This window comes from Seriola lalandi, unplaced genomic scaffold (assembly GCF_002814215.2).
Source record: "Seriola lalandi dorsalis isolate HSWRI2012SDOR001 ecotype SW California unplaced genomic scaffold, Sedor1 jcf7180002054832, whole genome shotgun sequence".
In the NCBI taxonomy this organism is placed as follows: Eukaryota; Metazoa; Chordata; class Actinopteri; order Carangiformes; family Carangidae; genus Seriola; species Seriola lalandi.
In genome coordinates, this window is record NW_019525385.1 from 118,563 (window position 1) to 133,307 (window position 14,745).

The window sequence follows — 14,745 nt, forward strand, 5'->3', positions numbered from 1 at the left end:
CCCCCCACCCACCCCCCCCAAAAAAGCTGGTTTAACTCAATGGTCAATTCTTGAGTGAGAGAGAGAGGCACCTTTTTGGCTCCACAGACTGATTTCTGTACACTATTATTACCACTATTTGTGCTTTTTTAAATACTGTTATTGCTCCTGTTCCTCATCTGCTTTGCCTGATCAGTCTGTGTCAAGATGAAAGAAAATAAAGCAGAAGCCAGCAGTATGTTGAAATGCCAGTGACACAGCTCCCATCTGATCTTTCCACATCTAAAAATACAGGATAAGGTTAATTTCTTGAGATGGTCATTAGGACTTCCTATGGTGAGCTGAAAGAATGTGGAGGACGGGGGATTACTGTGAGTGGATAATGTGTCTTCCATCTGCTCTGAGACATTTAACACTTGGCAATTTTTCTGTAACATGTCTTCGGTGGTTCATTGACAAGAATTATAGGGTTTTTCCTCTTTTACACAAGGAAACATGTTCTTGCTGAAACTGCACATACCAAATCGAGGAACTGAAACTTTGAGCACCAGCAGCACCAGAAGCTCAACACAAACATTTGCCTTTAATCCTCCTGAATGTAAGAGATAGACAAAACGCAAGAGCCAGTAAACATGATGCTGTCCCATCTGAAGGAACCGCAGCTTTCTCATTAACTACATAGTACTATGGCAACACTCCTATTGGTGCTATTATTTAAGTACAGAAAAAAGTAAGCTGTCATTGTAACATATTTATGCAGGATGTTTTTACATCTCTGCATATTAGCTCACACAAGATCTAAAACTCTATAGCCATGCTAGCAGCTCTGCAATGCTACATCCAGGCACAGTGGTGCTTAGAGCTGAGGGATCTCCAAATTCCATGGCAGTCCATCAAATATTTGATGAGAAATTTCTGTCTGGACCAAAGTGGCTTGACCAGCCAACAGACCAATAATGTTATCCCTAGGGCCATGCTGCTAGCATGGGTAAAAACAATTGAATTAGTAGAAACAATCTGATTGTCCAAAAAATAAGAATGACTAAACTCTAGTAGTTATTTGGTCTGGGTTTCTTTCCATTACAATCACTGCCTTCTATATGTTTCTGCTCTTGGGCTAAACTCCTGGATGATCCAAAGACTCTGAACACTGAGCTCCTGCTGAGCCCTGAGATCATCTTGCCTCCAGCCTGAAGATGTAGAGCAGAGACATTATTGCATTGGTACATATTTTCCATGTGAAGCATGGCATGGTGTGCATACATCATGCCATGCTGTGGGCCAGACCTGCTTGATCTGCCAGGATTTAACTCAGGCAGTATGTTTGGGCTTTCAGCCAGCCAGTCGAATATCACCTGCAGGATACCCCTGTTACCTTCCAGCTTCTCTGTGGCTCAGATTTGTCGGACTTAAAATCATCAGTGTTCACAAGGACAAAAAAGACAGATAAGATTACTGTCTTGATAAGGCTCTTCCCTACTTTAGTATGCTGGGTGGAGCAGTAGAGATGCAATACATACTCTACATGGGTGGCACCAGGGGGTCTTGGGGTGAGGTGAAGGGCCTGCCGGATGTGAGCTAGCCTCTCCAAAACAGACAGGCATTCCCAGTGTTCATTTGGCAAACTGTAATTCATAGAAGCTGATCTAGACTGGGAGATGAGTTAAACCCTGACTGGTCCACAGAGAGAGATTTTCTACACAGGACTGGGCACAACATGCCTAACGCTGCCCTTGAGGTGTAGGCAAACTGGCTACAGTAAGCACAACATTTCCAGAAGTGACTGCAAATTATTTTTTCCTTTCCTATATACTACTCTATTAAAAGACAATGTTTAAACCACTGAATACAGAGCATTTGAACTGACCAACAAGGTTACTAGCTTAGCTTTGGCTAACATCTCTCCAATATAGTGTAAACTGAGGAGGCATCCTGGAGGATCCATTAAGCCATTATAATGAACCAACCTCTCTGAACCACTAACTTTGGCAGGAAATGTCTTTTTCCATTTTCTCCCCGAGTTTCTCCCTGCACTACTCTCTCCTCCTGAGCCAGCATCCCCCCCCTGGCAAACTCTCATAAAATAGACAAATAAAATAGCAGCAGAGGGGGTGAGGACAGAATTAATCATTAGAAAACGTTTAATTACTGCTTTAAATTAAACATTTACTTTCATGTAACTTTTCATTATAACTTTTAAGAATTATTATTCCAGGGAAACTGAATGCTTTAGCAGAACATCAAGCTGTCAGTGATCTGCACTGTTGATTTCCCAAATACTACAACCACTTTAAACCCAACAAACCAGCAATCAATATAAACTATTGTACCAACTGAAACAAAGGCCACAACACAAACTGTATCGTCAGCCAGTGCAACGGAAAATACTGCCTTGGCTCAGGACAGCAAGCTGGAAAAGTGGAGAAAGCTGAGCTCACTTATAGGTCTGACCTAGATTCACTGCCCTGTCAAAGGCATATATTATCTAATCCAAGGTAAGGGAAAGTCGATAACTGCACTGGGCAGCAGTCACAGACACAGTCTATGGGTACAGTAGCTTTAACAGCGGGACTTCTGTTGAAGGACTAGGGTGACTAGCAAAAATAATACAGAGCTGCAGTTTTTCCATTTCTAGAACTGTCACCGTTTCAGTCGCATACTCTCACACCTTGTGCAAAAAATAAATAAATCTCACAAAACCAGTCAGATACACAATGCTGATACAAAATAAGATGGTAATATGATATATATATTCCACTCAGTGCATCCAAAGACCCATGCTGGTTTAAATAAGATTGGCTTTAAAGGAAAATATGGAGCAAAATCCATACAACCCTTTTATCATAACAAAAGTAACAGACACATTTTAGTACCTGTAACTATTCACCACTTAGCTCTGTAATATACAGATCAATCTGTCAGAGACCATTAAAGGGTTTGTACTTATCCTGCAAGGGAATGGATGCTAAGTCAAATGAGCTCTGAAATCTTCTTAGCACACACCTGGTCTTGTTAGTATTGGCAAAGGGGTTATGGAGTGATGTCAACGGGCCAAAATGGAGCAGCTTTAGCCGACTTCCATTGCAGGAGGTGTTGAGATTTCAGTTAAATGCTAGCTGTGCTGCTGGAAACAGTCTCCATAGCAAGATGTAGGGGCGGTTGTATTTACCTCAGATCTCTGTGAAAGTGTCCGTCAGTGTATAATAAAACTGTCAAATAGCCTTAGGATGTGTTTTAAAAAGACCTGGAGTCTACCGTTTTGCTTTCTAGAAACTCATGAGAAATCCTACCAAACCAGAAAAAGAATGAATGAGTTAAACTGAGGGCAACAACACATCAGCCTGCATTAGAGAAAAGGCTGAAACAAAACAATAACAACATGGAAACTAAGCTGGAGTAATAAAACGGAAGCCTGGAAATCATAAATCACATTCTGCAGGTATCATCAGCATGCGGACCGACCACTATAACTTTGCACCATGGTCAGCTGAAATACAAAAGTTGAAGGGGCCTCTACTTAAAAGCACAGGACCATGCAGTTCAAGTTAATGGAGGAAAGCTCTCATATAAGGCCCCCGGTAAAAAGGACTTCAAGGTGTTGGAATATCCGCCTCACTGTGGCTCCCCATTGGGTTGAAATCCTACTGGAGCAGGGAGTGAAAACAAATACATGAACCCAAAGGCAGGACACGAGACACTTCAAAGCGATCCAATCTACAGACCCTCTTCCTTAAGGCCAGGGTGGCATGGCGTTTCACTCACACCCATCATGAAACCCAAGTCCAATTGCCTTCCTGGTCACAGTTTCCTCCTCCATCCTTCTTTCCCCCGTCCTCCCTCTGAAGAACACATGAGTCCCATTACTGTTTTACTGTCTCGGCACACCATTAAAGCGGAACGTCAGACCCTGTTACCAGGCCTATACCTCTCCACTCACTCTTGTGCTTCAGGTGAGAAATTCCCTTTAAAATAAAAGTGATTCAGGCAGGTGCTTGGACCTTGGTGTCACTGATAGTTGACAGTTTTTGCATGTTTACCCCAGACACATGGTTTGGTACTCATAATATTAATGACAAATAAAATGCAACTACAGTAGAAGCAGATTTTCTGGTGTCCTAAATCTATCAAACCAGTTTTCATTTTACTGCATTTAAAACATAGGCATTATATTCTTTTCAGTTAATTCATATACATTTGCTAGAAAAATAATTAAAGCCTTTTGTATCTTCTTCCACCCACGATAGATTCAAGAAGTGTCACAGCATACCAGAATATCATGAAGTTATGCTTAACACCAGCATGATACTGACTCATTAAACATTCATTATTGTCAAGCTGAATCACATATACCTTAAAACACGATCTTGGCCCTGTCTGCTAGGTCTTTCCAGAGGTTAAACAGCTGACTAAGGACTCTGCAGCTGCTATTTGTAAATCCGGCATGTCTTGCCGGCTTTCCATTAAAATGAGGTGGAATAATTAATACGAGTCTGGAAGACATTCCTCTTGCTAGAGGCAACATTCTGGCCTCCAGCCTAAACCAACAGTGGGAAAAAACAGGGCTGACGGCAGGCCAAAGCGAGCCTCCAGATGGGGATAAGTATCAGCTAGCAAGCTGTGGACAAAGGAGGTGAGAGGGTTGAGATAGGGAAAATGTTTGAGGAGCTATGGAGTGAATCATGAAAGTGTCTGCTTGTGTCTGACATACACACAGCATGCACGCTGCCTATATCTGCTCAACATGTTTTTGTTGTGCATTTGTTTTGATTACTCACCACTCTCGCTCTTTTCAATGACGTCGACCACCTCGCCCGCTTGAAGGCTGATTTCTGCAGGCTCTTGTTTCTCGTAATTGGCCACCACCACATACTGTTCCAGGAGCATGGGGTCCGAGGCATCCAGACCTGGGGTTGATGGGAAAAAACATGCTGTCAGCCAGCTGCCAGCCATAGGTCCACGAGAACGACTGGTGGGCACTCGTTGTGCCATAGGCCACTTTGTCTGTAAAGCTCAGCCAATCACAATATTCACAGGGTTCAGTGCATCTTCCTGAGAGTCTAGCCATAGAGCTGCATCCCCCTCCAGCCCAACATCCAGGGCAATGGAGATGCTGAAAGTCTAGGAAAAGAATCCCCCTCCAAAAGGTGAAGAATTAAGCAGTCAACTGCAGAAAATCCATTCTGTGTTACAGAAGGGGCCTCATCCTTAATGTCCACCAAAGCTGAGACCGGGTCAGTAGATGCAAGTAGACACATTAACACAGTGGAAAGAGGAGCAGCAAAGAGAAAGCAGGAGGAGCTGTAGTAGTGATAGAAAAGTGAGCTAAAGCCAGCTGAGGACAGGACACTAGAGTGGGAGAAAGAAATGGTTTCCCTTGGAAAATAAACCATCTGCTAAAAAGCCTCCTTCTCCTCAGTTAGGGCTGGAGCTGGAGGAAGAGTAGGGGGTTGTGTACGCCAATCATAAGAGTCGGCACTAGAGGCCTTAAATAGAACCAGATGAAGGGGCTGGAGCTGCGCTCAGAGGGATGGCCCTGTGTCTCCATGAAACACTAGAGCTCTGACTACAGCGTGTGGCCCAGCCAATGGAAATCTTCCTTTCTCTACTTCGCTCAGTTAACCATATAAGCACCAGCAGTGACTTAGTTTTTTTTACAGCTTGTGCCTGTATCATAACTCAATCACATCCAGTACTTGACCAGAGTTTAGATCACTCCAACTAACTCCAAGAATGACTTCTTAAGACAGAAATATATGTTTTCCTTTATAAAGACGTGAAGAGAGCATATACTGGCCAATACTTTTCAAACATCCACAACATTTTTTTCCCTCCACATGAGTAAAGCAACATTAACTTAGCCCGGCTGCAGCCTTAGTCTTGACAAATCCTTACAACAAGCATAGCTGAATCAACTAAAGCAGATCTAACAAGCGTCAGCTGGAATCCAGACACCACTCCAGCTTACATTCAGTTCACACATTAACAAGAACTTCTGCTGACCATTGAGTTCAAAGCTCCTACCAGAAGGAAGCTGCTGTCTGCAAACACTTAAGATTATATCTGTTTATCCTCATTATGTTGCTACAACAGATACACAATGTACTTTTATGGTGCGTTTGAATAACAGACAGACATCTACAAACACAGTAAGAATCACAATGTCTGTTTATGGTCACATTGCTCCCACACTGGGTTTACTAACGGCCCTCCGTTACTGCGGAAGAAAAATTAAATATGTGAGTGTGACTCACATAATCAACAAATATTTATAACATGTGGTAAAATGTGCTTCTGGAAAGAGGAAGTCAGCTTTCTCCTGAGGATGGAAAATAAGGACAAGTCAGTCCAAGAGATGGAAGGTCTGAGGCTTAGATAAAGAATGATTAAGACAACTTGGATTAATCTGCCATTTCTCCAAAGAGCAGACCTGGCGACAGTCCTCCAGACTAGAGATTAACATTTCTCTAAATCAGGACAATATTTTGAATTTGATTCTGGAAGTAAATTTGAAATGTCAAGGAGATAATAAGTTATGAAGATGAACTCAGCACCATTAGCATCTGAAATGCTAAGACTGCCAAAGAGCCTGACACTGGATTACTGTGGTTGGGTCATGGTTTATGAAGCTTCACGTTATTTCTGAAAGATGTTTTGTCAAACCACAAAGTTGGGTGCAGAAACACTGGAAAGAGCATATTAAAATTCTGGGTATTGCCTTCTTGTTCTTCAAAGTATAATATGACAGCAATTACTTCAGTTACAGCAAACAGTGATATTTCTTTTGACATTATGATTTGAAATGTGTGGTTGAGTGGTTTGTTTTAACTTGCAGATCAATTAACTTTGATTACTAATAATGTGGGATCCACAACGACATGAAATAACTGACTCAAACATTGTTTAGCTGTTACTGTCATAGAATGTTTCCCAATCTAAAATACATAAAAATCATATCTGCAATTAATTATTTGAGTCAGTAATTTCACTTTTATTTACAGTATGACTGCTTTTATGCAAGTTTTACACAGCGGTATGTTTTTAAAGCCATCAGATATCACAAATTTTACAGGCTGCAGAGATTAAAGTATGGGACAAAGTGCGTAAATGAGTGCGTGTAAATCAAGTTCCCAGCCATCACCTACGGTTTTAGCTTATCTAGATTTAAAGATTATCAATATGCAGTACATTTCCTGTGTGCATTTTAAATTAGTTTTACTTTTTCATGATCAGTAAATTTCCCTCTATTCAACTAACCATCTGTATAATAACCACAACAAACAGAAACCCTGCGGATTTGCTCTGTGCCTTTTCTTAATGCTGAATTTGAACTTGCAATAAAATAATGAGCTGTCAGGAACCGAATTTAAAATAAGTACCATATCTAGGAACCACACACTTGCCAACAATATAATTTCAACACAGATGGACATAAAACTCAACAGATCATGATCTCATAAAATCATAATCTATGTTAAATTATGTTTCTAAAACACACAATTAACTACTGCCGTGAGTGAACAGTAAATCTGAGACCTGAGGTGAGTGAGTAAAGACTCTGTCAGCAAAGTCAATAGGCCTGAAAAACAAAAGCTAATATTTCAGCCTCGTTCAGGAAATGAAATGTTTTGCAACAGCAGGAAAACAGAGCCAGAACAAGAACATGTGTGAGAAAAAATGAGGTGAAACAGTCTTGGCTAGGATAGGTCTAATTTCAAATGGGATATGTGTAAAGAGAGCTGAAATGAGCTATATAAATTAATGTGTGCAAACAAAGGTTTCAATGAAATAAATCAGCCCAAAAAAAGTTACAGTGCTTCAATCAGTCATTCCCTGAAAAAGATGATTTCACATGGTATGGACTAGTTATAGACCAGTGATTTCCAACCAGCGATACTTCTCCAAGAGGTATGTGGAAAGACTGTGAGCTCAACTAATTTGGAGATATAGAAATTACGATTTCATTAAAAACAAATACAGTAAATATCCACACACAGGGTCAGCTAAAACAAGAAGCACATGACGACTGTTAGAAAGCGAGTGGAAAAGTTGAAACAGTTAGCTAAACATAATGGTTAAATGGCTGAAATACGTTGCTAAACGTTATGGCTAAATGGTTGTAATAGTTATTTAAAGCTGGTGGATAAATGGTGGAAATAGCTAGAAGAAAAAGAAATGGATGAAATACTGAGGTAATGGTATGGTTCAAATAGCTAAAAGCAACTGCTAAGGCTGAAATGGCTAGATTGGCTAGTTAAAATCGTTAGTATGTAATGGCTAAATGTTTCAAATCATTAGCTAAAAGTCATAGCTGAATGTTTGAAATAGCTAAAAGTCACAGACATGGTGCAGAGATAGAGACATAGCGTGTGCATGAGCTAACATCTGTGTTTATATGTGTATGATATTATGTGTATGCACAATCTAGATCTAAAGTATTTATGAGATTTAAAAGGGAAAGTATTTTTTTCTAGCCTGCCATCAGATAGCCCTATTAGCAACTCTCTGTGTTTATATCTCTCCTCACTCTGATTTATACATGTGCTTCCTGCTCCCACCCTTGCACTCCCAGGCGTCCTAACTCCATCCAACCCCCAACCCCACCCCCACTCACCCATCATCGGCTCCATCCAAAGATGATGACAGTTGGGAACTTTGCAATAATTCATCACCAAGAGGAGGAAACCAGGGAGTGTAGTCTACCCATTTATACCAAGGGATGGGAATTTTTCTTCGTGAGAGACTTTTCAGGATCAAGCTTCTTTGGTTGATAGCATAGTTGGCACTGGCCTCTGTGTCTTAGTGCCATATTTTGAACCCTGGGGTGACTTTATGAGAGCAGAACTGGGTTGAGAGGAGTAAAATTTGGCAATGTGCAATGCCTTTGTTTGGCTCATCAGCAGCAGATGTGCAGTTGGATTAGAAAGGGACACAGGACTGCTGTTCAATGTAGTACAGATGTACTCATGTCATTGAATCAGTATGTGGCCCTGAGGGAGAAGGGGCAGACCACAAACAAATAGTGCAAAAACCTTCCCCAAAATCATCTTACAGTAACACAGCCTTCAAAAAGCTGTTAAAAACTGTTCCATTATCTTCACTTGATCTGCTGATCATTTCAGCATTTTAGGTCCATTTATTTTCAAATATGTTAAGGTACTCTGTGGAGTTTCTTTGTAAACAAGTGACTTTCACTGTTTCTCACTAAAGTGCATTGTGTGCCTCCTCGTTGTAAAACAAGAGCATCACCAATGTTTGGAAGAATAGGCAACCTACATTGTTTACATCCATGTTTGCTGCAGTCTCCCTTCTTGCCTTTGCTGGTGCATTGCTACATTTGTTGGAACATTACCATCACCAACAACAGTGGAATACATCAAACCAATGCAGGACTGTGCATCATGTAACCTGCGTATAAGAAGGTAAGAAACTTTGGCTTCAGTAGTTTGCATTGCACTGGATGTTGATGATGCAGGGGCTTTCCAAAAAAGTGTGGGATTAGATGCAAACTGCTAACTTATTGAGGGAAATCAAAGCAACCCATCTTTTCATCACGCTCTCCAGTACAAACCCTGACATCTCCAACACTTGACAACTAGCATGTGAAGGAAAAGTGCATCAAAGAACATGACTTTACTGACACCCTATGCAAAATTACAAAACACTAAATTGAAAAAAAATATATATTCGTGACCTCATTCATTAGAGAACATTTTCTGGCTTGAACGTGGAGTTGTGAGCATGAAGCTTAAGTGCTGCTTCTAGGGTGTGAGTCCACTTTGAAAAATGGCCACTTATCAGAAACAGAGCAGCCTGTATTAGATCTGCTCTAATGCAGCAGAGGGGGTGGGGGGGATTCAACCCTGCCAAAGTTAAGTGGTAATTTTAAAAAGAAATACAAACTCTACACTGTTATATTGTATTATGTCAAAGCTGCATCCATGAAATGAACAGCAACATTTATCACTTTTAATGTGTAAATGTCAGTAAAAAAAAATGCAACATGTGATTTAAACCTGGTTTTAACCCACATAATTGATCTTTCAGGTACTGTGAGGCTCATTGTGCATGAGTCTAGAAAGGGGTGAATCTGCTGAAGCCCAGTATTCAATAGCTGTTCATTGAGAAATACGCTGCTGAAACAGTGTACGGTTGTTAAAGTGATTTGGACAGGCTCATTAGCCTTAATGATTTCCTATGCCAGTTTAAAATCTTATCCATCTGCAAATACAAACAAACACACAAACCTCCGGACCCGCCCACCATCTAACTCATGAACAGATTAACTCTTTTCCTCCCAGCAAGCACGCACACACACAGACAGACACACACACACACACACACACACACACACACGTGCATACCCACATACAGTATGGTAAACACCCACATAGACACAACCTCATGCACACTTGCACACCCTACAGGCCCCCAGAGACCTGCAGCTCAAATAAAGACAGCAGGTCTGCACATATAAACACACTCCCTCAGTCCATGTGCAACACTGAAATGGTTTCCACTTGCCACGTAAACCTCCTCTCCTCTCCAGCTGCTTTTCACATGCACTACACCCCCGAGCGCTCCGTTTCTTTTTCTCTCCTACTCACTTTCTAACTGTCTTCTGCTCATCTCACTTTTCTTTTTGAATACAGATTATCACTAATGCTTTGGGGCTGATATGAAGTCCCTGAATCTCAACATCCTGAAATGCAGCTCATCCTAAAATCAGAGCTAATTTAAATACTCAGATTGTTTCCCTTCACCGATGAGACAGTTCCCTTTGTCTTTCTCTCCTGCGTATAGATAAAGTATTAAAATAATTATAAAGTATTTCATCACCATAGTATCTTGTCAAAACATGACTCCTTCAGGGTTTGGCTGATGAAAGCATCAGTCAGTTATCTGACAGTGATTTATGCTGACAAGCAGCACTCCTGACAACTCCATTATGTTAGACTGAAGATAATGTGTCTTTCCTTGAACCTTACATAGATAGTGGCCTGGCTATGATGCTATGTTAATAATGTAGACTGATTCTATCTCATACTGAGGAGCTCTTGAAGCGGAAGTCATAGAAAATAAATGGGCCAGAATCTCACTGAATACACGAGAGTGTAGTATATACTACTGCTCCCTTTTAAGAAACTTCTTTTCACTTGTGTCCATCATCTAATATCAGTACAAACAAAGACAAATCACCAATGAAGTGCATTAAGGAAACTGAAGAGTCATAATGAGAGTAAGAAGCAAAAACAATCATGATGCAAATGAAAACAAAGATGAAATCATCATGAAGACAAAGATGATAATGAAACCAACGGTGAGTGATCATCTGCGAGTGTGTAAAACTAAGATGTTCCTCTGATTTCTTCTGCTTGCCAGGTAAACCAAGTTCCTACTCCAACCGCTAACTGCATGCAGTTTTGTGGTGAAGGGCAACATTCTCCTGTTTAGGGCAGGGGCTCAGTAAACTCTTATGGGAGACCTGCACCATGTAATTATGGAAACCATAAGCTGCAGCTACAGCACAAATTCACCACAGACTCACTGCACTTTATCTGCTGTCCTGCTTTAAAAGAGAAAGATCAATCTTTCAGCTGCAATAACCGCTAATGTCCAGCATGGGGACTATGGTGAAGGTTTAGAGATCAAGTATGGAGGGCCTGTTCAGTATGTGCCCCGCGTTCAATCTGAATAGTAAATTATCATGAGCACCAGATATAAAGTGTGTTATCATTGCTTTCACTGGTAGACTTGATCCCATCCAATGATTTGTTGAAAGCATATATACATGTACATCTTAACAACTTCAGAGCCGATAACATATTTAATATCAAACCAAACCCTTCAGAATAAAACAGCTGAAACTGTGCATGCAAACAACAGCCACTATATGACGAACTTTCCAGGCAGCCGATATGAATATAACTGGAAACCAATCTAATATCTTGCACAGACTGAATGCAGGCTACTCCACATGCACACACACAAACACACACACACACACACACACAGCTGAAATAAGACAATTTTTCCATTTCACAATCTAGCTGGAATTCCCTGTTACGTAAAGCCTCAATACCATGGAACACATAACGAAATTAGGTTGGGGTCTTATTTCGTTTGGTGGCAACTCTGGCACAGCTTTTCCTCAGAGTGGATAGCCCGCAGAAAATTAACTTATTAACTTACAGCTCATTTACTAAGACGTTCATTGCCCAGCTATGTCATACGCAACTGTGGCAGATTGCAGGACGGATGGTCATAGCAACTTTGCATCTGATTGCAGGACTAACATGTAATTTAGTAATGCACGTGGGTATTCTGAGACTGCATGCATGCAAGTGCGCGCGCGCGCACACACACACACACACACACACACACACACACACACACACACACACACACACACACACAACACTTGCACAGCTGTTCACTAAACTCCTCTCATACTTTTCCTGCTGCCTCCTACGCCTGTATCCCCATGCTCAGCTGAGTCACTCAGGCTTTCTGTCTTCCTTGCACTCGCTCACACTCATACACACACACAAAACATAAATCCGTCAGCCAACCCTGGCAGTGTAAATACGGAGCACAGAGACACAAACAGGTGGTCTCTCTCACCTAACACCGTGTTTCTTAACCATTTCATCATAATAGAGAAGTGTTATGTCGCCACGGGCAAGTACTCCACCGATTCAGCGTCACACTCCTTTAACACTGCTGGGGGTCAGGATGGACAGTTTAAAAATTTTTTTTAAAAAAGATCAAAATCAGTGCAGCAGAACCAGAGGTGTCTTTTTTATTTATTTTCATCATTGATAATTCTGAAAATTCTGTTCTCATTTAATGCTGTTGGAGCCCATGGTGACATCTTCAAATTGCTTGTGTTGTCTGAACAATATTCCAAAAGATATTCAATTTACAGTCACATGTGACAAAGAAAAGCAGCAAATCTTCGTGAAGGTGGAGTCGGAGAATATTTGGCACCTTTGCTTAAAAAAAAAAATGAAATCATTAACTGATTATCAAAATAGTTGCCAGTTGTCAAAGAGTTGTTCGACGAATCCTTGCAAATGTACTCCAAACACTCTTCTTCAAAACCTGGTGCCTACATTACCCACAATGCAACGGGATCACCAACAGTTCTGTTATACATTGGGGTGTGTTATGCAAGTACAGGCTGTAGCCCCGAGCTGCTAGCCTCAAGAAAAGGTGGTGAGCAGGCTACAGAAGTGAGATCAACTCCACACCGCAAGATTTTTTTAATTTTCAAACTTGTAGTCTTCAGAGAGAGAGAGACCTCAAAGTCACAATGTAAATGCAATAAAGCAACAATACACATGGATGGTGAGAGTGACTGTCACAGACTCTACTGGCCAAGGTAAAAAGATTTCAGATCCTTACCTGATTTACGTTTGCCAGAGCCTCCACAGTCTCTGGAAAGGAAGCAACACCAGAGAAGCATGGTCAGTATGAGTGTGAGAGTAAGAGAGGTCAGAGCATTAATACGATTTGATCAATCCAGTAACCAGTTAAAGCTGAAGCTCTGCCTGGGACTATCCAAATGCAGTTGGCACACAAGTACCAGCCAAACCCTCGCTGAGAATGCATGCAGAACTTGACCCACTACCAGAGGGAGGGAGACAGGGTGGGACACATACTGTACGGGTGTGTGGAGGATCACAGTAAGTGTGTCAAGGACAGTAACAAAGCAAATCATCAGATCTTTTTAGAAAATATACTGCAGTGGTAGACATGGTGTATATACGGGCGTTGCAGCTGCCTCTGTTTAACAGAACAGCATTTATTTACTTGACAACAGTATCATATCCCCTTGATAAGTCCCATTCATGTTTAGATGTGAAAGCGTCTTTCAGTTCCAAAGCCTAGACTGCAACAAAACACTGAATGGATGGGCGCTCGTGTCAATGAACCCACTCTGTGTTCTGACGCTCATCACTATGTGCACATTTACTTTACATGTCTGTGTGCTTACACTGCTGCTAAAAAAAAACACTGACCTTAATATGAAATAAGAGGAAATATATACAGTATATTCCTTATATATACAACTAAAATAAAGTTTGTTTGTTTTAAATGGAGCAGACTTGCACTGCTGCTCAGCCACAGCAATAATATTTCAGTTTGACAGAAATTTGTCATTTAGAAACAAACAAAACAAACAATGAACACAGCACGAATACATTTAAATTCATAAAACATTCATCCAAGTGCTGTCAGGTCAATTTGAGTTCCCATGCTTCATGTAGTGTAATGCACGTACATAAACGATGATACTTCACATAATTACTTAATTGACAATAAGTTATGATGTAAAGGGAAATGCATAAACATTTCAAACAGACCAGTATGTCTAAGTCTCTGTCTGTGTATATGTAATTTGTCGCTTGGTGCACATTTTAGGCAGCGCTGGGTGACCGCTTGTGGTCGTTTAGTTAACTGAGCTGAAGAAAGAGCACACTGAGGAGAAGCTAAGGTTTGATGCAGATGGGAACAGACACCTGGCTCTCCGGAGGGGCCAGCAGCAGGACTGGAGCCATGGCCAGTTATGGATATGAGTACATGTTTGGATAAACCTTGTCCAACATTTGCCAGGCTACAGCCTGTTCATCAACTCTTGTGTTTTATTGATTCCAGTTAACAAAAAAAAAAAAGAAAAAAAAAGAATAATCTTAACTATTTCTGGAGTTGATTTACAAAGAAGTAGTACAAAGAAGCTGTTTCTGGTTTTGCTTTTAGAGGACA

At 41.0% G+C, this 14,745-nt stretch overlaps 1 protein-coding gene across 2 annotated transcripts in view; it reads right to left on the minus strand.

The window, feature by feature from the left end:
- Positions 1–14,745, minus strand: part of LOC111670020 (SH3 and PX domain-containing protein 2A) — a 51,893-nt gene that overhangs the window by 16,507 nt on the left and 20,641 nt on the right. For both annotated transcript variants that reach the window (XM_023426557.2, XM_023426556.2), the window contains exons 6-7: positions 13,384–13,415; positions 4,755–4,883 (exon numbers count right to left, since the gene is read on the minus strand). In XM_023426557.2, coding sequence (XP_023282325.1) covers positions 4,755–4,883; positions 13,384–13,415 — 161 coding nt within the window. The remainder of the gene's footprint in view (positions 1–4,754; positions 4,884–13,383; positions 13,416–14,745) is intronic.